At 48.7% G+C, this 27840-nt stretch overlaps 1 protein-coding gene across 1 annotated transcript in view; it reads right to left on the reverse strand.

Annotated features, from left to right (window-relative positions):
- Positions 1–27840, reverse strand: part of CDH23 (cadherin related 23) — a gene marked incomplete at its 5' end in the record, with an annotated part of 186514 nt that overhangs the window by 144132 nt on the left and 14542 nt on the right. Inside the window, 3 exons of the mRNA XM_084210353.1 lie at positions 5132–5224; positions 5401–5448; positions 8086–8228. Of these exons, the coding sequence (XP_084066479.1) occupies positions 5132–5224; positions 5401–5448; positions 8086–8228 (284 nt within the window). The remainder of the gene's footprint in view (positions 1–5131; positions 5225–5400; positions 5449–8085; positions 8229–27840) is intronic.

The following is a 27840-nucleotide window of genomic DNA, read 5'->3' on the forward strand; positions in this document are numbered from 1 at the left end:
TGGACCAGGTTGCTCAGAGCCCCATCCAACCCTGTCCCTGAACACTTCCAGGGATGGGGGTGAGTGACCTCAAGATGTAACACACATCAGTTCATAAATCACTCAGTGTGTTATAAATATAACACAAGGAATGAGGTGGGGGAGGGCACAGAAGGAGAGAAAACTCCCATGGAAACCTCCTGAGGGAGCATTTAGCCAAGAAACCAGCAATTAAATGACCTTTCTGCCAGCATGTCACAGCTGCTGAGGCTCCAAGGCCAAGAGAAGGCCTTGAACTTGATGGACAAGCTCAGGATTTCGGGGGTTTACAGGAGAAAAGACAGCTTTTCCCAAGGAGCTTGAAGTCAGTTTACCTCATTTAGGCTGGAAAAGCCCTCTAGGATTGAGCCCAACCATTCCCCCAGCACTGCCAAGGCCACCACCAACCCAATGTCCCCAGGTGCCACATCCTCTCCAGGCATGGTGACTCCACCACTGCCTCAGGAGTCAAAGGCAAAATTGGGTGGAAGCCCCAGGAGTTTTCCTGCTTGGGGTTGGGACAAGAAGCCCAGCGGGCACCCAGGGGGGAGCAGTCCACCTCGATGTCCCCATCACAGCAGGCTTGGCTCCACTCCACTTGCTTGCTTCACCTAAAAGCATTGAGCCATGACAGCCCAAGAACTCTGTGTTCCCTACAGATGCAGCCAAATGGAAACAAAAAAGATTAGATAAAACAGATTGGGCTTGCCAGAGACTGAGGCACGGCCACAACAACCTGCCACAGGCTTGGCGATAGATCTCTCCTTGTTTAAAAGCCAAAACCCTGCGACTCCCAGGAACGTGGCACCTTGGGGGTGGGTGGAAAGGAGGCCATGAGCAGGAGATGGAGTGCAAGGGATGCATCCAAGAGGAGAACAAACCCTGAAGGTCAGAGTAGCAAGCACAGGAGCACAGCTGACTGATGTACTCCGGCAGCGCCACGGGGCACAGCCACGGGCACGCACGTCCTGGCGAACTGGAAAGCCATAAAAGTCCATTACAGCAAATCAAACAGCAGCCAGCATGACAGCCATTAGCCTGAAATGAATACACGGGAACTTAATGAGCTCTGTCGGGGCCAGCTTGGTGAATTAAGCCGCCGGTTGTAGCAGGATTCCCCCTTCTCTCTCCCCGCAGCCGTGAGAGCGCTGCCCCGCCCGGCTGCCCTGGGACCGGCAGACGGGACGGACGATTAGGCTGGAGCAAAATCCCAATATCCCTCTCCTGGCCCCTGGCAGCTATTTCAGGGATGAGATCAGCACACGGCAAGCACAGAGGAGCGGTGTCACTCCAGCAGTCGAGCTGCTGTGGTGCATCCTCCTCTCCATCCCTGCCCGCCGCCCGTGCCCCAGTAAATCCCCGTCCGCACACTGAGCGGAGCACCTAAAGCACCAGGATGGGTATTTAGAGGCAGTATTGTTTTTAAAGGTCAGTTTACTTCATGTTCCATTTATTTATGCACGCTCTTCCTTTGACTTTCCAAGTGCCACACAATAGCAGCGAGGTTTAAATAGCCCTGCGGTCGCTGCTCCATTAGCTACGACAACTGCAAATCGATACATCCATTTATCTCAAAATTAAAAAGAGAAAAACCCTCATTAGCTGCCAAATCTGCACAGAGCCAGTCCATAGAAAACCACACCAGCCTCTCCTCTGTCTCCAAGCTCCAGCTCTCTTCATTCATTACCCACAGACCTTTTGATTTGTGCTCTGAGGTGGATTTTGGTACCTGTGCCCTCGCTGCTCGCCCTCAAGCTGTCTGGAGCATGGGGTGACCTGTCATCCCTCACCATGGCTGTGTCCCCCACCACCTTTCCATGCCACATCACCTCCAGCTTGCTCCAGCAAGCAGCAAGGAAAACCCGTGGCTCGGCGCAGGTCTCGCGGCCAAGTGCGCATCTCCTCCTTGAGAGCTGCACCACCACACTCAGAAAAAGTTTCTTGCTGACCCCTCCCGTGGCCTGCAGCCCTTGGAGGGGCCTCTACAGGTGGTGAGACCCCATGCCCTGCTCTCAGAGAGCCTGGCAAGGCAAGGCTCTCTCTCCCTGGCCATAGAACAGGAGTGCCTCCGGGATGCTGGCGGAGCGAGGCATTCGTGGCTCATTACCTCTGCTCGGTGCCCTTGGTTAAAGATCACGGGCAGAAAGTGGGAGCTGGCACACTCTGCGTTGTAATTAGATTAGGCCAACCTCCAGAAGAGCACAGCTCCCCAGGCCAAGTGCTGGGTGGCTGCAAGGGGGGAACACCAGGCTTGCTGTACCCCAAACAGCCTGGCAGGGCTGGAAATCCTTCACAGCACACCCACAGCTCACCTGCACAGCAGGTGATACAGCTCCAAAGTTCAGCCTCTTCTCCTTTTATATCATTTTTTTGTCCACATCACCTGCCTGCAGTTCCCTTTCCTCAGCCAGCCCTGATTTTCTATGTATGAGGGCATGGAGTGATAGGACACGGGGGAATGGCCTTCAGCTGCAAGAGGGGAGGTTTAAATTAGATACTGGGAAGAAATTCTTCCCTGTGAGGGTGGGGAGGCACAGGGTGCCCAGAGAAGCTGTGGCTGCCCCTGGATCCCTGGGAGTGTGCAAGGCCAGCAGCCAGTGGGAGGTGTCCCTGCCCATGGCAGGAGCTGAGCTAGAGGAGCTTTAAGGTCCCTTAAAATCCAAACCATCCTGTGGCTCTAAGATTCCATGATTCCGTCCTCCCTGCTCCCCAGGCCAGGCACGGGTTAATTTTGGAAGTGGGGAAAACTCAAGCTTTGCAATATTGGCTCTTAGGATGATGCCTTGAGAAGGCTGGCCTAGAACAGAGACTAGACAGAGCTAAAGAATAAAGCAGGGGTTTATCAGATGGCTTCAGTGGATCCACCTTGGGCAGCACAAGAGCCCAGCCAGAGCTGCACCCCAGGTGAACCCAAAATGATCACAAAAATGGAGACACCCAGTCACAAAATCTCTCACTTTTATCAGTTCTGCTCCATTTGCATATTGGAGTTAATTGTCCAGTTACAGTTCCAGCCCCATGAAGTCCCATCCTGCTTGTTTTCCTCTTTTCAATTCACCCTTGTTTATGCTCCTGGGCCTGAGATTTGGATCATTTGTCCCTAGTCCCCAGCTGGAACAGGAATTGTTTTGTCTCCCTGCTCTGTGCAGAGAGCTCACCATCCCCTAATATGAAGCCCAGATCCACACACTAAAGCAGCACAGAATCTGAAATACATAAAAGCTCAAACCTGAGGCATCAAGGACAGAAGCCATCAGCAAGAAGAGATGTGGCACAGATACTCCAGGTATATAAAAAGCTGGTGCTTAACACAGCCCTGATTCCCAGGGGAGTCACAGAAACCCATTTCCATCTCTTCACAGAGCAGCCAGCAGCAAAACCAGAGGTCAGCCTGAGGGCAGGGGAGAGGAGCCTTTTCTCCTCCCATCCCACTGCCATTCCTTTTGCTTTGCAGACCTCTGCAGGCAGAGCATGACCCAGAGGAGCAGCAGCAAGGCACGAGAGCTCCAGAGCCCCCAGCATGGGCAGGAGCAGGGCGCATGGCACCGCCACATTTTCTGGAAAAATCTCTTTGCCCAGAATTTTCTCCTGGGAGGCTGAGAAACCTCAGAGAAAAATGAAAACAATAATTATCTGATTTGCTTCTCCTGTGTTCTGCTGCTTTGGAATGCGGTTTGGAGATTGTTTACCAACATGGCGTTGTTGGATTGGTTTCATGTGAATTGTTTTGACTCTTTGGGCAATGAGTCAAACTGGAAGAGTCACTCTGGAAAGAGCCACGAGTTTCCATGAGTATCTTTCTAGCCTTCTGTCTGTATCCTTTCTGTATTCTTTAGTATAGTTTAGTATAGTATTCCTTAATATAATAAATTCGCCTTCTGAGATCAGGGAGGCAGATTGATCGTTTCCTTCCCTCCTGAAAATACACCAGGGGGCACCTGGTGTGGGTTTTGCCAAGACATTTCTCCAGCCCTGGTGCTCTGAAGAGCAGCAGAAATGCCTCTGACCCAGTGTCACTCTCACGGGGAGGTTTCAGGTGACCTGGTGCAAAGATGAGACTCCAGCCCCCGGCTCATACATCACGAGCAGCTCTAATGAAGAAACCTCATCCTCACAGCAGAGGGATGGGGAGGGATCACAGCCCAGCACGGCAGGGCAGCAGCAGCAGCAATATTAAATACACCCTGGTAACACAATCTTTTGCACCTCTCAGTTACCAGAGCTGCTCCATTTCACGCACACACAATGCACGTGGGACCTCACCCACACCACTGCGCTGCCACTGTGGTGCAAAGAGAGGTTTCCTCTACTGGAGGATGTCAAGCACTCCACTAAGCCCTGTTTCAAATGGAATATCCTCACCTTCTCCTCCTGGCACCAGAAGCCACAGCTTAAAGCCTAAACTCTCATCAGACCTGTAAATTCCTGACCAAGCCACAGGTGCAGAAGCTGTCCCTGATGGACGAGCAGACGTCACCTCCCTTGTGGTGGCCAGCACAGAGAGCAGCAGAAGGTGGAGGAAACTCTGTTCTAGGGGATATTGCAACACTTGGCTGGATAAAGCCCTGAACAACCCAACCAAACACAAAAATTCTCACTGGATCAGCGGGAGCTTGGGCTGAATGATCTCCTGTGGACCCTTCCCACCTGTTTTATCCCAAGGACAACGTGGGACAAGTCCTACTATGGAGCTGTTGAAAGAAATCACCAGCCAGGGAAGCAGCCTTTGGGCAGCACTCTGCCAGAATTCAGGCATTTGGAGAAATACTCTGTCCTGCCTCAGGTCACCTCTGTGACGAGAGCTGTGCATGCCCTCAGCTCCAAGGAAGAGAACAAGACACAGATCCTCACTGACACCCATTTGCAAACTTCCCATTTTGTCATGGGAAAGATGTCACCCCAAACACGTTGCTCCTGCCCGTTTTCAGGCAGCACTTTCCAAAATTTCATCCTCCCGCCACCTCACACTTCCAGAAGTTTCATCTTCCCGCAACCTCACGAGGCTCCAGGGCAAGAGGACAGCCCTGTGCATTGGTGGCCAGCTCCCTGGTGGCCACCAGAGCCTGAGTGGCCCCCGAGGGGAGAGGCAGAGGCCAGGCAGAGACGTTCCTACCTCTGGGATGCGGACGCTGTAGGGCTGGTTGTGGAACTGCGGCGCGTTGTCGTTCACGTCTCCCACCTGGATGTTGACTGTCCCTTTGATCACCTGTGGGCCCAAGGAGAGCAGCAGGCTGTCAGCTTTGGGTGTGGGCTTAGAAGCCTAAAAAGCAGCTTGTGGTTTTGGGCCAAGGGGGGAGCCCTCTCCCCTGGGGCAGGGGTGACCCACAGCCCCTGCTCCCCTCCGCCCGAGCCGCAGACCATGAAATGAGAAGTCACACTCACCCCTTGGCTGTCACTGACAGAAAATTCAACTGTGAATTCTGACTTGGTCTGAAAGGCAAAGAGAAGAAGGAGAAAAAAAAAAACTATAATTAAAGATACTGTAGTGTTTATCTGCAGGTGGCAGGCTGGGGACTTTCAGCCAATGTTATTACACGCAAAATGCTTCCAGGACCTTCCGTGGAGGAGGAGAGGTGCTGGAGTGCCATTGCCTGCACTGGGCAGAAAATGCTGGGGAATCTGAATTCCACAGGCACAGGAAGATGCCCTGCCCCAGGGCTAAGGAATCAGCTCCCTGACTGGCAGCTGGGCACTTAAAACACGATTTAGGACTCGTGGCAATGCAGTGCAGTCTCAGGGAGGACCTCTAAATCCTGCTGCTGCTTTCCCAGCTTCCCTGTCACACAGCTGGGAATCCTGAGACAAGCCTGTGCAGGGAGAACTGGCTGAAATGCCACGAAATTCCCACACCATTCCCTCTGCTCCTTATTGCTTTAGCTAAATTAACGCCCTGCAGTAGGGATCTACTCAAGTCACTGGTGCTGGGGTGAGCAACAAGTGGGAAAGAATGAATTTTTGGGGGATCAGGGCAGGGGGATATTGCTAGTAGAGGCAGACCTTCTCTTCCTGATCCTTTTCTTCATTTTGCTCCTATTTTACCAAAGAATCATGTAAAGCTTGGGCCACCACCTCCACCTGGTAGCTGCCCACCAGCTGGTGTTTTTTGTTCCCCTCCAGTCCTGGCAGTCCCTCCCCAGCTCTGAGCTGCTGGAGCACAGCTCCTCGATGTTTCCACAGCATCAGGCTGGAAAAGGCAGCTTGAAATGGCTCTCCATGCTGCAGCTCTGGCTGATTTATTCCTAACGAGATGGGCTCAGGGACAGGCAGCAGCCAGCAGGAGCTCTGCTTGCGCCAGGGTCGGAGTTTGTCTCGGAGAAGGGATTGGGGAACATCTCCCCACGGTGTGTGCCCCCTCCTGCTCCCACATTTCCATCCACACAGCCAGGGAAAGCCCTGTCTAACTCCTGGCACTGCTGGGAGGCAGAAGGAGGAGCTGAAATCCCCAGGGAGAGGAGATGCTCAGCTGCCACCCCAGCCTGCTGCATCCCTGCCTTTCAGCACTCTCTTCCCCCTCCTCATCCGCCAGGGACAACGCAATAGGGAAGAAAGGAAAAGCAGGAGATAAGAAACAACCTGTTGAGCATTTAAATTTTAAAAACTCAATAAAATAATCGGAGGAAGCTTCCACGTACCAACCGCTGTCTCTAAAATTATTTTAACACAATTCTCTAGCCTCAGGGTCTGCCGTTTTTCTAGAAATCCGTTTTCCTTCTAATCTTCATAGGAGTACAAAAAAAAAAATCTTTTAAAATTCATTTTGCCTCTATACATTTGCTCTTTCCTCTTTTTCTCTAGTTCATCTTTTCCTGCATCATTTACCTTGCTATGACTCCTTCCCCCTTCTTTCTGCTCCACAGTACAAGAATTCACCTCTCCCTTTTCCCTTCCCACCCCTTCTCCTGAGTGGCTTTCCCCCCACCACCCCTGACTTTTTGAACACATGCATCCAGTGTCCTCTTCTCCCAGCTTTGTGCACATCTCCATCCCTTCCCTCTGACTGCTTCCTCCACCATAAATTGTCCTTCACATCCTTTACACCTTCCTCACATCCATCCTGCCCTCGCTGTCTCCCACGTACTTTGAGCCCACCCAAGCTCTGCCCAGCTCCTTCCCTCCACCCCACCAGACACCTCAAATCTACTGATCACCCTCCTGGGCTTCAGGCTGGCATGGGAAATATGGGGAAGCAGGAGGCATTTGGATGAGGGAAGATTTATGACTCAGGCCAGCAGCTGTTGGCACGGGGAGGCGGAGGGGAGAGGGGTGAAGAAAAGCACTTTATTTTCCCAAAGTCTCGCTCCTAACACTGTGAAATTGGGTTTGGCCTTCCCCCCAGCCCCAGCCTGAGAGCATCCAGCACCCTGCTCCTCTGCATGCCAATGCCTGGGAACACCAGAGGTGTGTTAATGGGTTTGATCTTCCCAAGGCTGCTGCTGGCCAAGGCAGCACTAAACACAGGGGAAATTAAGCACGTTGCCCAAATCACATCATCTTTTCCCAGTCTTCCCGCTATCGCTTCCCTCCTTGCTCCAGGAATGCAGAAAGAGCCAAGGTTTTAGCAAAGCAGGCACCTGGATGGGATTCCAGCCTCGCACACCAAAGCTGCCATCGCAAATAGGGGTGGTGAAATAGCTTTGAGGCAAGGATCTTGCCAAATTTAGCATCCAGCAGCCTGAATCCACAAGAGGATGAAAAGTCTTGATGAGATTGAATAAGCAGGGATACCTCACATCTCTTGACACGCTGTTCTAAATAGTAAAGGATTTAATTGGCATAGAGATTTAAAGAGGAAGCCTGCACATTTCCCTGACTGTGAGAGCAGCCTGGCTCCTTGGTAGATCACCTCCACCTATGAATCCCTTTACTCCCAGACCCACAGGTGTTATTCTAGCACCCAGGAAAAACCAACAGGCCAGATGAAACCAGAGCAGGCTGTTCGCTGCCCACGTGAAGGTGGACAACACCCAGATTCCCACCTCCAGCAGGGAGCAACACCCACCTCAGCTCTCACAGGGGATGGAGAGCCACCACTTCTCTGAGCAGAGAAGTTTTTCCCCCCAGCTTTACCTCTCTGTCCAGGGGCTGCCTGAGCCACACCACGCCGGTTTCGCTCTCCACGGCAAAGAAGCGACTGGCTTCCTCCCCGACCACCCCGAAGACCAGAGGGTCATTGTCCAGGTCCCTGGCCAGCAGCTGAGTCACTGAGGAACCTGGGAGACACAGACAGGAAAGAAACCCTGAGCAAAACCAGGCAGAGAGGAGGAAGAAATGCTGGAAACATGCAGCCGGTCAGAGAGCGGGTCTGTGGAAGACTTGGGATCACGCCCGTGGTGCTCCAGCACCTCAAGGGGAGCCAGGCTGAGCATGGGCTGACTGCTCTGTCTGCACAGGTGGGCTGAACCACAGATCCTCCCCTTCCTTGCTTTTACCAGAAGGAAAAAGCCAGCCTGGTTCAGCCCTGGCTGAACACCTCCCCTGGGTAAGGGCTGGCCAGCCTCCCCCACGCTCCTCCTGCCATGGGGCACCCCCAGCAGGTACAGCACCAGAAGTGGGGGACAGCCACCAGCCCTGCAGCCTCAGTGCAGCCCCACAAGGACCTCCTTGGACCATTCTGGGCCCCTCAGACAGCTCTGCCACAGCTGCCTGCCTGTTTTCCCAGCCAGCTGCTCTTCGTGCCTCGCCCAGCAGGATGGGGAGAAAACAGGAGGATAAAAAGCTGCTGGATGGAGATAAGGATGGGACATTCCCCAGGCTGCCTGGGCCTTGAGGATGGGGGGGATAAGGGTAAGATTTCTCCTTGGCCACGTGGATTTGAGGATGGGGGTCACAGTCTGTGTGAGCCACCGTGCCCCCAGATCTCCTGGCCAAGGAGAAGAGATGCCCAAATTTCATCCCTCCAGCAGAGCAGAGGGCACAAGCAGCAGCACGGTTTGGAGAGCAGAGAGAGCTGGGCAATTCCCAGTCGATTGGTGAGACATCAATCACTGCTGGAATAATGGAAAAAGCCAATATGAGATTCCATTAATAAAGAATTAAATGATAGGAACATAATTAACGCCAGTCAACACCATTTTATGGAAAATAGAGCTTGTCAAACAAACCTGATTTTATTCTTTGATGAGAGTACAACTTTGGCAGATAAAGAAGAAATAATAGATTTCTGTGAGCATTTGCCTTCGCCCTGAGTGACTTTGTGATTAAAAATTGAGTGCCCTAGGACATGGGTGGAGAACATTTTGAGGTCCCAAGGCCACCAACCTCACTGGGGACATCCCAGTGGGCTGTAAAATTGCTGTTGGTACAAGCTCAGGTGACATATAACAGGGGGGACCCAGCAACCAGGTGAAGCCCTTGGAAATTTGAACTCTTTTGGGAAAAGTTTATTAATTCCAAGCATGCAAGGAGAGGTTCCACAGCCTGCCTGCAGAGCCACAGGGCTCTTGGGGAAGTCAGGAGTGGCTTTTAGGCTCAAAAGCTGCTTTTGCCAAGGCTGCAGAGCCACAAGCTGCTGGCCTGGCTTCAGGACTGGGTGCAAGAGGAAGCCACAAAATTTCAAGAGCTAGCAGAAATGCTTTTCCTTTAAAATAAAAAAGGCTTTAAAAGCTCAAACTGCCTCATCTATGACTAAGAAGAGTCAGATGACTCAGGCACATCCACGGCGAGGACAAAATGTGATACTGAGCAATGAGCAAGACTCAGTGCCCAAACCCAGACAAAACTCCTGTTTGGAGGAGGAATAGCAGTTTTGTTTTAAAGGGAGCAGCTAGAATTATAACTGGGGAAAAAAAAACATTCCTTCCACCAACAGGTGCGAGTGAGTGATGGGTCACAACCAAAGGCATTTGGGATGAAGACAGGAACAAGTGGCTTTATCCCAGCCTGTGATCAGAGTGCTCATCTGCCACGTTCTCCCCTCTCCAGTGCAGCCAACCCCGAGGATACCAAGCCCCTTCACTGTCTCAAACCTTGTAACCCTGATATAAAACAAGGCAGCAGCTCGATTTTATGCTGGAGGATGTTCAAAGCCATCCTTAGCAAAGGTTTCTTTGCCCCAAAGAAAAAAGCAGACTCCATGGCTGGGAGAGCCAGTAGCTAGGAGAAAATAAATCCAGGATCATGTCTCTCTATTCTGCTCAGGTTTTTTTAAATAGGAGAACAGGCTTCCACCCTTGGCATCCCATTCAAGAGCCACACATCACCAGGTCATCATTTCCCTCCAGAATAGCAAGTACTTCAAAAGGTCTTGGTTGCACATCCTTGGAAGAGAAAGGATCTCAAAATTCCTGCTGAATAGGAAAACCTCCTGCCAGCTAGTTTTAATAACATTGGTGGTCTGCAAAGCCAGTCGTAGCAATAAATAAATAAATAACTAAATCAACAAGTATTTAATATTGAACTCTTCTCTCTCTGCACTGCATTTCCCCTTATCTCCCAGCCAGGCAGTAATCACCATCCTATTTTCAGAGCACCTCGTTCAGGAAAGGAAAAAAAAGAAGTATTACATGTGTATAAAATACAAAAATAACAAAGAAACAGAAGCAAAGAAGAAACACAGGCCTGAAATGAGAAGTGAGACTTCACAATTGCTTTGCTCCAAGTTTTTTTCCCAAGTTTCCCCCTCTAAGTTTAGGTATTAAAGCTTCACCACTTTCACCACAGCGACAAAAGTTTGTTCAGGTTACCTTCCATCGATTTCTTCAGCACCAATTTATTGCACTCATCGATTTTCTCCTATTTTTCCCCCCATCATCAGGAAGGCTGGACAGGGCATGCAGAGCCAGAGGAGAGCACCTTCCATCTCTCCCCAGGGTGGTGCTGGAGATGCTGCTCGAGCCTCCTCCAGCCCCAGCAAGGGCTGAGGGAACAGGGACAAATGATCTTCCTGCAGTACAAACTTATAGGCTCCATTTGTTTCCTCTCAGGAATCAGACAGGGCAGTTAAGTGTCTTGATTCCGCCAGATAATCAGAATTTATCTTGTCTCTCCTTTCTCTCAATCACAGCCACTTCTCCCTCTGTGTTCTCACACATACACAGATTTTCTTCTTTCTCCAAGTGTTGAACTTTGATTGACCTCAGGAGCTGCTTTTTCTCCCTTTTTGCTGCTATTTTCTTCCTGATCAGATTTTATTATATATATATTTTAGGTTTGGCTGTTTTAGGGAGGGGGCACTTTTGCATCCCATTGAGGAACCCTGGCCTCAGCACCCCGCTTGCAGCTGCAAACATCTGCATTTTCCTTTTCATTTTCTTTGCCCTTCCACTTTTCCAAGGAGGAAAGTGGGAAAAGGGGCTGCACCCCACCAATCCATCCCCACTGGTTCTGCTCTGCAGAGGAGGATGAAAAGGGAGAAATAACAAACTCAGTCTCTGTGAGGATCTTAGAGCTCCTGGAAGGTTCCCAGGGTCAGGGAAAGATCCAGCTGCTGACCCAGGCCAGCAGGAAGGGGCTGGGCTGGGCTGGAGGGCACAGAAGGAGCAGGGTTCTAATTAATTGCCTAATGAGCTTCTCTTTTAAGAGGCCTGATTCATACCCATGTGGAGTTAATCGGAATTTCTGCAATGGCTTTCGGGCTCAAGACTTGAGGCATCAGCTCTGCTTTAATATGAAAAGCATTTTAATCCCCATTTTAACATTTCATCCTGATTTTAACATTGAATCTTGCTTTTAACAGCCAGTTTCTCCAATAAGCTCTGGGTCATTTGTGTGGGCACAGCCACCACATTTTGGCTTCTCCACCAAGGCCACAACCTGGCACAGGGAACCAACCCCTCAGCCATTCCTCAGCTCCTTAACCCAGCACAAAATCAGTTAAAAATCATGCCAGTACCTTACACAAAGGCCACCACCACACTTAACTTCCAAAAGTAAAACTCCCACCACGTTTCTGTGGCATTCGCATTTTCTGGAAAAACCCCTTTGCTCAGGATTCTTCTCCTGGGAAGCTGAGAAGCCTCAGAGGAAAAGGAAAACAATTCTTGTCTCATTTGCTTCTCCTGTGTTGTGCTCATGTGGAATGTATTTGGAGATTGTTCCATTGGATTTTAGTGAGTTGTTTTCACTCTTTGGCCAGTCAGGGCCAAGCTGTGTCAGGACTCTGGAAAGAGTCAGGAGTTTTCATTATTATCTTTTTAGCATTCAGTCAGTATCTTTTCTGTATTCTTTAGGATAGTATAATATCATATTCTTTATTTTTTAGTATTGCATAATAGTATAATATAATATCTATATTATATAGATAGATATAATAATAGCATAGTATGATAAAGTAATAATACATACAGTATAATATATTATAATAAAGTAATAAATTAACCTTCTGAGAACATGGAGTCAGATGCATCATTCCTTCCTTTGTTGGGGATGCCCTGCAAATACAATCCATTTCCTTGGCTCCTTTTTTCCCTGTGGGGGAGATGGGTCAGCCCAGCCTCATTACCTTCTCCCAGCAGCTCTGCTTTCCTGCCCCAGCCACCCCAGCACAGCCAGCCCAGTTCATCACAGCAGACTGGCCCCTCACAGTAGATCTGATAGATTTGATCTTGAAATTCCAGCCCTGTTCTTCTCTTTTGTCACCTGCTCCTTTTTCTTTGCCTCCAATTCATTTTCTCTTTCACCTCTCAGAAAATAAAAAAAATGAATTAAAAAAAAAAAAGGAGGAATAGAAAGCTCTTCTGGAGGTACTTTCCCCAAGATTTTGAAGAGAAAAGATGAAATGCCAATGTTTCTGTGCTGCTCAGCAATCTCTGAGCAGTGAGAGGGAAAGAAAAGGGTGCTGACTCCCTGGCCGAGGAAGTAAAGTAAAATCTAAAATCTTGTTTCAGGCAGGAGGTCAGAGGAAGTGGGAGCTGGAATGAGGCTTCCTCAGTTTCCTGCAGGGCACGAACCCAGAGCTGAGTGTGCACAGAAAACCCCTGATGTGGAGGGGACAATGTCAGTGTGGGAGGGCCACCAAAGCCCAGGAGGGCTCAGGACATTTCCTGCAGGCTCCAGGGTGTGATGGATGAGCAATGCCATGGCTGACTCCCACAATTAAAAGGTAAATATCGTGTATTTATGCTAAGTTTTATAAACTTGTAGTTATTTTTTACTCCCTTGTGGTGTTTTCAGGGGGTGGCCTGGGTTTGGGACATTTGGGAGGACATTTGGGTTGTCACTCTGGCAGCAGCTGACCTCCAGTCAAGGTTTAGGGAAGTAAAACTCCATCACTGGGCAGCAAGGAAGGAGTCCATGGACAGAACTTTGGGAGGGTTAAAAGGTGAAACCTCCATTGTGTGGATGAGCACATGGTGGGAAAATAAATCCTCTGCTCCCAGCTCTGTAACATTTTTTCTATTCAGTCTTCTGTTGGGATTTTGATAAGGTTTTAATAAACCTTTGAAATTTTTTGGAAGGGAGGATCATTTCTCACCAGGGTCTCTCCACCTCCATTCCTGCACTCCCTGGGTGAACCAGAACAGCAAATCCCCTGATCCCAAGCCTCTCTCCCAGAGCAGGTGTCTGGTAGCTCATTCCATAATCACAACCTCAACAGATCCTCCCTGACCTCCTTCTCACAATGGGCTCCACCACTTGAGCCAAAACTTTCCAGAAGGACTTGGCCAGGGAAGTTTCCACTCCTAAAATTCAACTTGAGCTCAGCCTTACAAGTTTCTCTTTCCAGCTGCTGATGGGGAGCACCAGCTCCTCCACTCCAACTCCTGCACTGCAGAGCCAGCCAGGCACCAGCACCTCTTAAAAAAGGCTTTAACAGTAAATAAATGAAAAAAAGATTTATATTTTTCACCAAGGGTGTGAGGAAAAAGCCTCGGACCAGCTGGTCCAGGAACCACGAGCTGCTGTCATGTATGGCAGGGAAAGGAGCCAAACACAAGAGGTGACAGGAAAGAGGGAAAACAAATCTGTGCAGTCAAAACCATTTCTGAGGGAGTTTGTCAAGCTGGGAAGAGAAAAGCGCAGCAGAAGAGTTTCTCCTGGCTCCTCAGATGCTCTGAGACAGAGCCTGTAATTTCTCTGCTGTGTTTGGTTATTTAAGTGGGGACTCGGTGTGGAGGCAGAATCCATAAGCAGAGCTGACAGCCAGTGGGTAAACCCCGGAGAGAGGCACTGCCTGCCCTGCCCCCAGCTCTCAGAGGTGTGCAGAAGGGTGTTCAAAGCTGTTTAAAAGAGCTTTTAAAGCTGTTCAAGACAGGCAGAGCAGCAGCAAAGAAGAGCTGAGCATTCCCACTTACAGAGGGCTCCTCTGGTTTGCTCAGAACTGATCACTTTGGTTAACTCTACAGCACAAATGAGAGGAGAAAAGCCACAAAAATATCAATGGCATGTTGAAATTTCTCCATGTTATCATTAAAATAAACAGAACTCCTGAGGCTCTCCTGGCAGATGCTGTGCACGCAGCCCCTGGTGCTGGCATCCTCCCCAACAAAGTCAACATCTGCACTGACGGGGGTAAGACAGGGTGAGTGCCCTCCATCAGCCTTTAGCAGGACTCAAAGCAGCACAGGTACCACACAGGCTCTCCAAACCCATCTTTAGCAGGTGTTAAAGCAGCACAGGTACCACACAGGCTCCCCAAACCCACCTTTAGCAGGTGTTAAAACAGCACAGAAATCACACAGGCTCTGCAAACCCACCTTTAGCAGGTCACAGGTACCACACAGGCTCCCCAAACCCACTTTAGCAGGTCACAGGTATCACACCAGCTCTCCAAACCCACCTTTAACAGGTCACAGGTATCCCACCAGCTCTGCAAACCCACCTTTAGGAGGTGTTAAAGCAGCACAGGTATCACACAAGCTCTCCAAACCCACCTTTGGCAGGTCACAGGTATCACAAGGCTCCCCAAACCCACCTTTAACAGGTCACAGGTACCACACAGGCTCTGCAAACCCACCTTTAGCAGGTCACAGGTACCACACCAGCTCCCCAAACCCACCTTTAGCAGGTTTTAAAGCAGCACAGAAATCACACAAGCTCTCCAAACCCACCTTTAGCAGTCCTTAGAGCAGCACAGGTATCACACCAGCTCTTAAAACCCATCTTTAACAGGTCAGAGGTACCACACAATCTCCCCAAACCCACCTTTAGCAGGTCTAAAAGCAGCACAGAAGTCACACAAGCTCTCAAAACCACCTTTAGCAGGTTTCAAAGCAGCACAGGTACCACACAAGCTCCCCAAACCCACTTTAACAGGTCACAGGTATCACACCTGCTCTCCAAACCCATGTTTGGCAGGTCACAGGTATCACACAGGCTCCCCAAACCCACCTTTAGCAGGTCTCAGAGCAGCACAGGTACCACACAAGCTCCCCAAACCCACTTTTAAACACGAGGCTTCATGCTGGTGCTGTGCCTCTGCAGGATATGGAAAAGCTGATGGAGAAGAGAAGCTTCAGGGAGAGAAGGGCTTTGGACAAGGGCATGGAGGCACAGGGCAGGGGGGAATGGCTTCCCACTGCCAGAGGGGGATTCAGGTGGGATATTGAGGGTGGGCAGGCCCTGGCACAGAGCAGCTGTGGCTGCCCCTGGATCCCAGGCCAGGTTGGATGGGGCTGGGAGCAAACTGAGATAGTCTAAGTTGTCCCTGCCCATTGCAGGAGGTGGAACTTGGTGATCTTTAAGGTCCCTTCCAACCCAAACCAGGATTCCATGGATGGAGATGCCATCCCTAGAATGACATGGCTGGCACCTCCTGGGGCTGGAGACAGGGGGTTTCTGAACCAAAACCCTCCAGGCAGGCTGGGCTGTTGCTGCCAAAATCACAGATGCTCCTCAGCATGGCTGGGGTGTCACTATAGGACATGAAACAGCACAACGTGGACTAGTTGATTTTTTTAAGGAGAAAAGGGAATTTTTATTTTCTGACTCTTAACATTTATAGATTTCCAAAAGTGGCAGTGGATTGGAGGGTGACAGTGCCACCTCTCCAATGACACTGGACAAACCAACAGTCCATCAGATTTCTTCCATAAAAGAATGCAAATAAATAAGTTATTTACAGAAAGTGTGTGAGAAAGTTTGTTACAAGAATGTAAACATCAGAAGGCTTAGAAACACTTTAAAGAAATACCAGGGTGACCCTGTGGGATCTCCAAACCTATCTGGAAAAAAGGGAATCCCAAAATGCTCCTCCCTGACCAGCAGCAGCCAAGGTAACTTCTCCCTGCCTGCTCCAGCTGGGATCCAGCAATTCCTGCCTTCCCCTCACTACAAGCCCCTGGGACCATGGAGAACATGGAGAATTTTTGAAAACTGAAAGGGTTTTTGTCTCCTTTGGTCTGGGAATTAAATAAAATCAAATGAGACACCAAAACACCCAGGAGATAAGAAAAGGAGCAGGTGTAAAAGGAGGGGTTTGGGTCTGTTAAGATATTTCTGGTGAAAAAAAGGGTTCCAGCACTTAAAAAAAAAAAACCCTTAAAAATAATTTCCTCTCCAAACTGCCTGGGTGCCTCATAATTACCAAGAATGATCACAGAGCCATTCATTTGATCCTAAAATTAATACATCATGTTCGGAACCATATAGCATTAATTTATCACAAGATTTATGAAACTTGTACTTTTTTTCCTAATGAGTTTTATGCAAATTCTCCTCCATCCATTGTTTGCACCCTTATTTTTTTAAAAAAAAATTAAAAAGTTCCCTTGCAGAAGCTGCTCTGTCAGAAAGTCTCATTCACTTTTATTGATATCTGTCCTTCTGTCCCCATGCCCACAACAGGAGGGGGAAGGAGAGGAGCTGGCTCCAGCCTGGATGGGATCCTGCTCCCACCAGGTGAACCAACCATTCAAGGCATTAATTTCAAAGGAAATTAACTGGTGGTTCACTCACACCTTTGTCTGTGAAGGGTCAGAGAACAAGAAGAGCAGCAGGGAATTGGGAAATTAAAGTATTTACACTTCCCAGAGTAGAAAGTCCATGTTTGGTAAGTTTGGAGAATAAATACAAAAGGTGGGAGGGAGGGAAGCATTAGCAGTGAACATCATGGGGTCATAAAGGGGGAAATCCCATGGGATAAATTTAATTTTTTATGGCAGAGCTGTAAATGCACAAGATGTCCCATCAGCTCAGGTCTAGCACCTTACAAATCCTGAATTTTCCTGAAGACAGGGCAATCCTTAGGAGCACGGCCAGGATGGTCCAAAGGAGGCAGGACCATTTCCAATTCAAGCAGGAAAATGTATTTCCTTCCTGAGCACTGCCAACTGGAAATCAGACTGAGCTCTCCAGCAGTACCCACACTGACTCCTCCAGGCTGATGCAGCCTTGATTAACCCACCTGACACAAAGCTGAAACCCTCAATCCATACAAGATCCTCTTCTAATTAACTTCTGAAACCGTGAACAGCCCAGAAAGAACGAGGAGTGTTTCCTTTGTTCCTTCCTGCCTTTTCCCCCAACTCCCTCAAAAAATATTCATTTTTTTAAACTAATTTAGACCAAAGGAAACCCTGTCACAGGTCTCAGCTTGGGAAAACAGGGGCACACACCCACTGCCAGCTCCCCCTGGGTACAGAAAGCACCAGGGCAGAGACCAGAAGATGCAGCCCTTGAGCTCAGCGCTTCTCTTTGGCCTTACCTCACTTTCTAGAAAAAGCACCAGGGCAAACAGCAGAAGAGCAGAACCCCAGAAATGGATTTAACGAGGTGCTTTGCTCCTTGGTGTAAATAAATGATTTATGAGTAAGGTGACACGTGCGGTGCTTTGCATTTTAGCCGGGCGAGGTAACGCAGCCCCGCGTTAATTAGAGAAGAGAAGCTGTTCTGCAATTAATATGAGGTGGGAGATAAAGCTCATTAGGTTGCAGTGCCCAAGGGGAAGGTCTGCCTGGACTGCTGGACACCTCTGGGGTGTCTGACACCCCCAGAACTGTAAGGCAGGCGCATCAGCAATGCTAATGGAGGACTCACAGGATGCTGTGGGCTCCCAGGGACTTCTAAAGATTTTCCAGCCCAAACCTCCTGCCAAGGGACATCTTCCACCAGAGCAGGTTCCTCAGAGCCTTGTCCAACCTGGCCTAGGGAGGAAGCACTAAAACAAGATGCCCTGCCACACTCACTGTCAAAAAAAATCCTTGTTTACACTTGATTTAAATCAACTCTCTTCCAGCTTGAAGCCATTACCCCTTTTCCCAGTGCAACAGGCTGAAAGCCCCTCTGCTGAGCTGCTTCCTCCACCAGCAGCCCTGTCAATCTGATCAGTATGAATGGGGGAGAGAAGGGGGAAAAAGCAAAGCCAACCAGAAAACAAACACGTCAGCAAATTCCACTGGTGCGAGGGAAGGGGATTCATTCACGTCTGGTTTGAAATCTCATCTGTGCCTCACAAAAGCTGAGCCATCCCCAAAGCTCTCAGCCTCTCGCAGGGAATACAAAGCCTCCTCGTGCTGCAGCTTCTGCCCAGCTGCTCTGCTCCCTGAGTGGCTCAGGGGAGCAAAAATCCAGCCACGCTCAGCCCAAACAGCACAGGGGGTTTGCTCCCGAGCAGGACTGGGTACCAGCATCCAAGCTCCTGGGAGGAATGGCAGGTTTGCCTTTCCAAACAAGCTGGTAGACAAAAGAAACCGTGGGAAGGATTCCACTGGTTGATGAATGGAAAAAAAAAAAAAGAGAGATTTGCTTTTACAAATAAACTTTAGTTTTGTTCATTGGCAAACCTAGGCATTGAGAGACGAAAGGAACAATGGGGAGGAAAAACCTCCTAAATTCCATAAGAATTAAAAGTTAAAAGGGAGGGTTATGCATTAGAGGGGAATCTTTGGTATCAGTTGTTTTGGGAAGTCTGAACCTCTCAGGTACCTCAGCCATGGGGAAAGAGAGAAGGGAAATGTGGCTGGGAAATTGGGATAAAAAGGAGGCTGTGTCCTCCAAAAATTGGAGGGAGCCCAGGGGAATACCCCACGGCCTCTCCCTCTGTTCAAATAAAGGAAAAGGACTCCTCTGTCTCCTTTTTGGACAGAAACCTCTGCTGTTTGTGGATTAATTTCCTAACATCCACAAGGAAATGGTGCCAGCGGTCAGGTTTTGTCTGCAGAGCTCAGCTCCAGAGTGAACCGGCCTTGGGCTGTCACCGTAACTCTCCGAGGTTTCCAAACATGCACTGGGTGATGGATTCTGCCTCGTTATAATGGAGATGCAGTGAAATCCCCTGCTGATTTATCCCTCCCGAGCTGAGCTAGCACCTCCTGATCTCCAAGATACGGCTGCAGTAAAAGCAGGGCAGGAATCAGAAAGACAAGGCAGCCAGTTTTGGAAAGGTTACATCGCCTGCTCCTCTTCCTCTTGGCATCTCATTGCAGGGGTTCCATGCTGCTGTCTCCTCATCATAAAAGCTTCATGCCTTCTTGGTGTTTCTCATGGGCAGCTCCTCAGAGCACTGACTCCTTCCTCTTCTCAACCAGCCACCCCACTCATTTATAGCACTTTTCTTTGCACTGGGTACAGCTGTAGCCTGTTAAAGTCAGGCCTGCTCCTAACATTTGATCATTGGCCCAGCTGCAACTCCTTAGGGGTGAGATTCCTTTCTACACTATCTTTATTTTCTTATATTCCATCCCCCTACGTCTTCCTCCTCGCATCACAGAGTTGTGGCAGGATTTGAGCTGCAAGGGACCTTAGAGACCACTTTGTTCAACTATCCCAAGCCCTGTCCAGCCTTGCCTCAGACACTTCCAGGGATGGGGCAGCCACAATGAAAGCAACAAAACCTTTGAGGGAGCCAAGATAAACAACCAGGGGTGTTGGAAGTCTCTCCTCAGAGGTGATGAACACATGCAGCCCATCAACCCAGCTCCTGGGGCTGGCAGCAACTCAGAGAGAGAATTTCCTCCCGTGCCTCCCTCTTTGTCCCTCTGAAATGCCAAAAAGGAGCTGGGGGGGACACTTGGCAGGTGGTGCCTGGGTGTGTGAGGCAGGAGCTTATCTGCAGCCCCGCCAGGGCACGCAGTAAATTGCTTGTTGATGAATGAGGCTATTTAGGAGCCGCGGGTTATTAATGACCCCGACGTGCAGAGACATTGCAGAGCAGCCCCACGTCCCCTCGTCCCCTCCCTGTGACTAATGGGCCACCTCAGCTACAGGGCTTCTCTGCCAGCTTGGCCTGTTCAGCAGCAGGAACCAAACCCAGGCAAGGATGGGGTTCATCTCCCGAGCTCCTCCGGGAGAAATCGGGCAAAGCTCCAGTCTTTGGATGGAATTAAACCTCACCCAGCGAGCAGGGCTCTCCCACTCACCCCTGTGAGCTCCCACCAGCCCCAGTCTCTGGTCCCATGCAGCACACCCACCCCAAAACCAGGGAAAAGGCAAAGCCCAGCAGCCTGAGCCGTGAGCAGCAGCACTCCAGCTGCGCTTGCGAACGCGCGGCACGCCCTGGAGCACGGCAGGGCCGATCTCTGCTGAAGCCCAGGAGGCTTTCACAGGGCCATTGCCTCACTCTGCACGTCACAGATGTCTAAACGTGGCCAAGAGGACAATGAGTGAGAAATAAAGAGGCTGTTTATTGCAAGAGGAAGCCTTGGAACAGAGCTCCACAGTGGCTGGCGGGAGAGCGAGGCAGAGCGTGCGAGCACACAGCTGTAAACTTGTTTCTGAGTTAATACACCCACGAGTGTTTTTTTCTTTTCCTATGAAAGCACACTCTTCTGCAAACAAACATCTGGAGAGCTCTGTTACAGCTGGACCATTATCCCCAGTGGCTGGAGCATTCAATTAATTTAGCCTTTCTCATTTGCGAGTTGTCTGCAAATAGACTCGGCTTTGCAGGGATCTGTTTGTTATTTGAATATATCCAGTGAATGGTTTATTAAAAACATATTTCAGGCCCAGGATTTCTCACTAATTGCTCCTACAACTGTCGCTCTGAGGGCTGGCGACTGGCAGCTCACCCCGCGGAAACGGTCACCGTGCTCAGGTGGGAATGCCTTTGCATTTTGATGGAATGCAATCCGCCTCTGGAAAGAGCTTTCCGAGGGGTTGTGGAGGCACCTGCACGGAAACACATCCTCACACAAACACACAGCATCCAGCCTGCCTCAGCTGCCCAAAAAAAGGCTTTCAACAGCTGGTCCAGTGCTGGGAGAGAGATGGACAGAGGCTTGTTTCTTGGTGTAGAATAGCTGAATGTTTATTGCACGCAGTTTATTTTTATATGGTATTAAAAGGGACTGTGTTTGGGTTTAATAGGTCAGCAAATTACTGACACTCAGTTTATTGGTTGGTAATGGTGAGTGTACGTGTTTATTAATTTTTTTCTTTCTTGATAGGTTTACTTTTTTTCCCCCCATTATTTCTCACTGGATTGACTATTTATTAATACAGGTGCAAACTGTTTTCTCACAAGAATAGATTGATTTTTGTTCTTATGATTCTTTTCTCACAGGTAATTCTCAGGCTAGTTTCTAGCTTAGCTGAAACGGCCAGTTCTGATTTTATAAGGCTTTTCTAAGGTTTTACATATATGTACCAGTCCAAAAACTGTCACAAAGAGAACAAGAGCAGAGTTGAACGCTAGGATTAATTTACTTCAGGCAGAACACCCCCAAGAGCATCTCTCTCAGTCACTTGCACAGCACTTTGCAAGAACCCACGGGCTCCTGATGCAGGATGCTCCCTGCCCTCTGTTTCAGAGCTCCAGGAAACATTTCCTGCAGAGTTTGACCCCAGCAGCAGGAGAGAGCAGGGTGACAGGGAGGCAGTGAAGGGTTATTTCCAGGACTGATGCAATCCCTTGGGTGTGCAACCAGCCCAGACTCCTCCTGGACAGGGTACTACAAATGGTGGGTTCTGCAGTGCCTGTGACGTGTCTGAAACCACAAATCCTCCCACAGGAGCAGCTCCTGCCTTCTGCCAGGCAGGACCAGGGGAAATGACTCTAAATTGCCAGAGGGCAGGGCTAGATGGGATATTGGGAAGGAATTGCTCCCTGGGAGGGTGGGGAAGCCCTGGCACAGTTGCTCAGAGAAGCTGTGGATCCCTGGAAGTGCCCAAGGCCAGGCTGGACAGGGCTTGGAGCAGCCTGGGGCAGGGGATTCCTGGTTGGAATGAGATGTCCTGAGCCAAACCATTTGAGGATTCCATGATTCCCCTGGCCAAGGTGACCTGTGAGAGCCTGGCTGCTCTTCCTGCAGGCTGGGTCAGAGCTGCAAGGGGTGGCTGAGCCTGCACACCCCTCCTCACCCGGGGTCCACATCAGCCAGTGCTCAAAAAAAACCCAAACCCTCCCTCAGTCACATGTAAAAGCAAATCACATTTAAAAACCCAAACTGAACACAAAACTCCATGCTAAATCCCAGCTGCTGGCTTGTTTGAAAGCAAAAAGAAAGCAATCACTGAGGTTTCACAGACTGTTCTAAAAGTGGAAATTTATGAAGAGAAAAGCGATCCAGTAAGTCCCAGTTTTAGGCTTTTTTTTTCTTTCAGTTGCTCAGAGTGAAGACTTTCAGAGCTTCTCTTTCCCCTGAAGCCCTGACTGAGGGAGAAATGGGCATTGACCACCAAATCCAGCATCTCCCTGCTCCAGGGACACGCCAGAGACTCCTGTCACCCCACAGATGTCACACACACATCCATTTTTTTCCAGCCCCTTTGGAGCAGCAACTCCAACTCCTGTGCAAACCCAGCCTCTTGTAGAGCTGAACCTTTCCTGTGCTGTTGAACCATTTCTTGGATGGATGAAGAAAACCCTCCCTGCTCTTTCCACCCAAAATTGAAGGACCTTCTGGATCTCCCCAGATGAGTCCTGGTGCATCACAGCTGAGAGAAGAGAGACCCCACTGTCCCAGAGGCTGCCAATCCCCGTGGCATGAGAACACACAGCTAAAAACCTCAAAGAAAACCCCAAAATAAATTCAGTCCACCAATCCAACCCCACCACAGGCACTTCCATGCAGGGCTGCTTCGTGAGCTGCCATCAGCAAGAAATGCACCTCTTTTCCTCCTTCCCATTAAAAGAGAGCCATTCTTCTTCTTTCTTTTTTAAAAAAACCCTTTTTTAAAGGTTGTCCTTTATTCTAGCCCTTGTCCTTGGCAGGATGCAGATACCCTGGCCTAGTAACTCCCATAAATTCCTCAAATTTGGGCTGAGATTGTATCTGTGGTTATTAAAGAGTGATAATAAACCTTATCAATCAAGAGCGAACGCAAAGGGAATAAGGGAAGGATTTTCCTAGGAGTGAAAGTGCAAGAAATTCATAACCAACTTAATGCCTGTACCAATAAGAGACACTCATGAAGAATCCACTTTAAAACCAGTTTGACTCTGCCCATAAAAAAAAAAAAAAAAAGAGAAGAAAAGAGAGACCCTGGGGTGTTCTCCATCACCCCAGGTATTTCTCCTGCAAAAACCCTGCTTCTCTTTCAGCTCCACCTCCACCTGAGACATAAATCCCAGGCTCCTCAGGTTTTGGGATGGCTGTGTGATGAGTTTGTTGTCCCATCTGTCCCTGGTGTCCCCTCCCAGGCATGGCCACAGGCTCCCAAATGACTGATGAGCCTGCAGGCTGTTTCTGAGCAGCTCACAGGATGACAGACCTTGGGAACCTGGGCATCCATCTGGAGATTTACAGCCAAATCTGTCACGCCTGGGGGAGCTTTTCCCCCCAAGAACTCTGCCTGAAGGTCGCTTTTCCCTGGGCACTGAGCTCCAAGAAACTTTCTCAGCCACCCTGGCCCCCACCAAAGGGAAAGCAGGGGATGGGGATGGCCACCAGATAATGTGAGCAGCCTCAGGGCAAAAATTGTCCTGTATATTATGTATTTAATTGCATATTTAATTATGTCTATAATAGAATATATAATATATAGTCAGATTATATATATATAAAATTATACAGTCATATTATAAATATATATAAAATATATATATTATATAGTATATAATATATAGTCAGATTATATATATATAATTGTATAGTCATACTATATAGATATCTAAAATACATATACTATATATTATATAGTATATAATATATATTCATATTATATACTAGATAAACATGTTATATAATATCTACTTATATTTATATCTATTTTATATATAAATATAAATATACATAATATATTTTTACATCTCTTATGTAAAATGTGTCTATTATATTAAATGTTTATAAATATTTCTTTCTATATTGTATAATAATGCATTATATGATATTATATTTATTATATACAGTATAAGAATGTAGTATATAATATATATTTATTATATGATCATATCTATTATAGAATAAATATTTATTATTAATAATTGTTAATCTTTATATATTGTCCCCTCCCCACTGAGGCTGATGACAGACACAGGAGGAGCTGCTGAGGAATAGCAAGTCCTGACATTTAAGGGTGCAGTGAGTCTTGGAGCAGGCAGAGGGAAAACACCTTCCAGGAGCTGCCAGGGGCTGGATGGCAACTCCAGGCTGACAGCTAAAGGAAAAAAAAATCAAATAAACCTGCCCAAAGCAGGATTAGCTGGGCAGCTGGAGAACAAACCTGGAGGCACAGCCCACCATGGGCAGGGGTGAGAGCCAGGACCACGAGCAGCTCCCACCTGCACCCCAAACCTTGGGATGCCCCAAAAGGATGCTCTGGGACCTGCTGCTTTCCAGGAGAGGCTCTCCTCTGCCAAGCCCCTTTCTCAAGGCCCCAGACACCCCAAAAACGAGGGTGTCTGGTAGGGAAGATCCCCTGGATGAGGCAAGAGCTCTCCTGCAGCACATCAGGAGGGGCTGGCGGCGCACGTGCCGCTGGCAGAACAGATCAATTCCGACAGGGAAGGCTCCTGGGGTTTACACTCAGGGCAACACCGATGAAACCAGTGAATCATTTATTCAGTCAATTCCAGCCATCCCTAACCACGAGCTGTCTGACAGCAGCCCACAGATTCCTCTGGTGTATTCTTATTTAAGGCAAAAATCCCTGCGGATAATTCTGAGACTCCGGCTTGTTTGGAAAGCGCAGACTATAAAGATGTTCCAGAGATGTTCCACGTGTTCACTGTGCCCTTCCTCCCCCCTGTCTGAGCCATCAGGCCAAGTTTACAAGCCAGACAGGGATAATTCCAAACCAGGAATTTCCTTTCTCTTGGCACTCTTGGCAACACCCACAGAAAGCTCCTGCCTGTGACCTGGGCAGGAAGATGACCAAAGATACCGGCACACAAAAATTCACCCCCCACAAACATTTGCAATGCTTGTCCAGCTTGTCCCAGGATCAAAGACAAGAGAAAGTCTGAGTCACAAGACCATGGATGGTGACAGACTCACTGCTGCACTGGTTGGTGCCTTCCAGGCTGATTTGAGCGGGTAAAACGCATGGAAGAGAACGGGGATAATAAAACACACAATAAATTCTGAAATTAAAGTTTCAAGAGCAAACACTCCGCTCCAACTTCCCCTCCAGGACAACACGCATCCTTTTCTCTCCCAAGACTTCCCTTGCACATCCATCCTTTTCTCTCCCAAGACTTCCCTTGCACATCCTTCCAAGCTCTTTTTCCCTCCCCTCAACACCTGCTGCACAGTGCGCCTCCCCATCCAGCTCCTTCCCTGCCTTCCCAAAGCATTCCCGTGCTCCTGGGCAGGCAGCAGAGGAGCACACACACGCATTGCCGTGTCCCTGCAGGCAGAAGCCACCCAGGTGACAAACACATGTTGGGCCAGGAGGAAAGGGGGAGCAGAGAGGAGGCAGATCTGCAGGCTCTGATCCCAGGCGCCCGACCCCCTCCTCTGCCTCGTTGTGGATGAGGTAAATTAGCTGTGACACTCATTAGCTGCAGCTCCTAATTAGTGAAAATTAATATTGGTTTTGATAGAAGTGTTGGCTGAAGCTCTCCCAGGCAAAGGCATTATTGACCTTGTTATCCTGTTCAATAGCAAGCTACAGCGCTGAAACTGCTTCTCGTGGAGCCGACAGATTGCAGCTGCCTGCCACCCTCCACAGCTCCCTTCCCCTTCCCTGCCAGCACCACGGGACACATCCAGCCCCTGCCAGAGCAGCCTCAGCCCCATGGGCACCTGCACCCATGCCTGGCAGGGATTTATTAAAATGATGGATATTGATCTGGTAGTGATATCCAACTGTGACAGACAAAACAGTTCAAAGTTAGAAAGTGTGTGTTTATTGTGGGATACCTCCCAAATACAAACCCAATTTACAGGTGATTCCAGAGTCCTTTCATCTATGCAAGCATTGAGTACCCAAAATACAAATGCATATTCATAACTTTGGTACATCCCATTCCCAATATGGATATTGATCTAGTACCAATATCCAAAAACTCTCTGACAGTTTAAAGCTAGAAAGTGTGTGTTTATTGTGGGATAGCTCCCAAACCCACACTGCCATTTACAGGTGATCACAGAGCCCTTTTATCCATACAAGTACTGAATACCCACAATACAAATGCATATCCATACCTTAGGTACGTCCCATTCCCAATATGGATATTGATCTAGTACCAATATCCAAAAACTCTCTGACAGTTTAAAGCTAGAAAGTGTGTGTTTATTGTGGGATAGCTCCCAAACACACACTGCCATTTACAGGTGATCACAGAGCCCTTTTATCTATACAGGTATTGAGTATACCCACAATACAAATGCATATCCATACCTTTGGTACGTCCCATTCCCAATATGGATATTGATCTAGTACCAATATCCAAAAACTCTCTGACAGTTTAAAGCTAGAAAGTGTGTGTTTATTGTGGGATAGCTCCCAAACCCACACTGCCATTTACAGGTGATCACAGAGCCCTTTTATCCATACAAGTACTGAATACCCACAATACAAATACATATCCATACCTTAGGTACGTCCCATTCCAATGGTAATTAGTTCCCACCCCCATTAAGCATGCATAGTTTGTTCCCCGAAATGGGTGGGTGGTCCCTTTCATGGGAAGGGGTCCCAAAATGAGGAAGTAAATGAAGTCTTCCTCATTCTGACCTTTCTACCTTTTCAATGCAAATATGACAAATGAACCCTTGGTAGAACTCCCATTCCCTGTCCTCAGTTGGTTTCAGAACAGAGGAGGCCACAATTGTCTTATGCTCCTAAGAGCTGTTTATCAGTTTCTATATTCTTCATTAGAAACCCAGCTGACCAAACATTGTGTTGACAAGCAATCAATTATTAACTCTTAACTTCATCCAGGCCTACCCATTTATTTTGATTAACTCTAATAAAGCTTATCTCTAACTAAAACCTCAGCTCGTCTAAAACCTCAAAACCTCTAAATTCCTTCAAGTTTATGTCTCGGCAGCATCCCAAGCTTCCCCATCCCTGTCTGCACCCCAAAATCCCAAGCCCCATCTGACTGATGGTCCCTGGTCCTTCATGCCCCAACAAACTCCAGACCCAGCAGAGGAATTGCTCCCCACCAGCCCTACTCACAGAAGAAATAAAGAGGAAGAGCTGCAGTGGAAAGGCAGTGCCCATTTAATAAGAAAAGGAATAGGAGCAGCATTCCTTGACCTCTGGGATTCCCCACCCTCGGGGAATCCCACGGTGGCAAAGCACCAGACACCAGGAAACAAAAGGAAAACATTTGCTACCAGAGTTATGCGCAAAAACCCCCAGCACAGCACATTATTCACACATTAATAACAATAAAGATGTCAGGCTGCCAGATAAGAAGTTAATCTCCTTCAGAGCACAATTAAGGATGCCATTATCCAACCACCTGGGGCCACTTGCACGGTTGCAGGGAAGGCAGGGATGAACCCCTGCCTGCCAAAGCTGCTGCCCTGTCACCCCCTCCAGCCAGGGCACCCCAAGTACTGACCCTGCACCTTGTTCAAAAGAGGCTGTGTGCAGATCCAGGGCAGGAAA

This window comes from Fringilla coelebs (genome assembly GCF_963513975.1).
Source record: "Fringilla coelebs genome assembly, chromosome: 8".
Classification (NCBI taxonomy): Eukaryota; Metazoa; Chordata; class Aves; order Passeriformes; family Fringillidae; genus Fringilla; species Fringilla coelebs.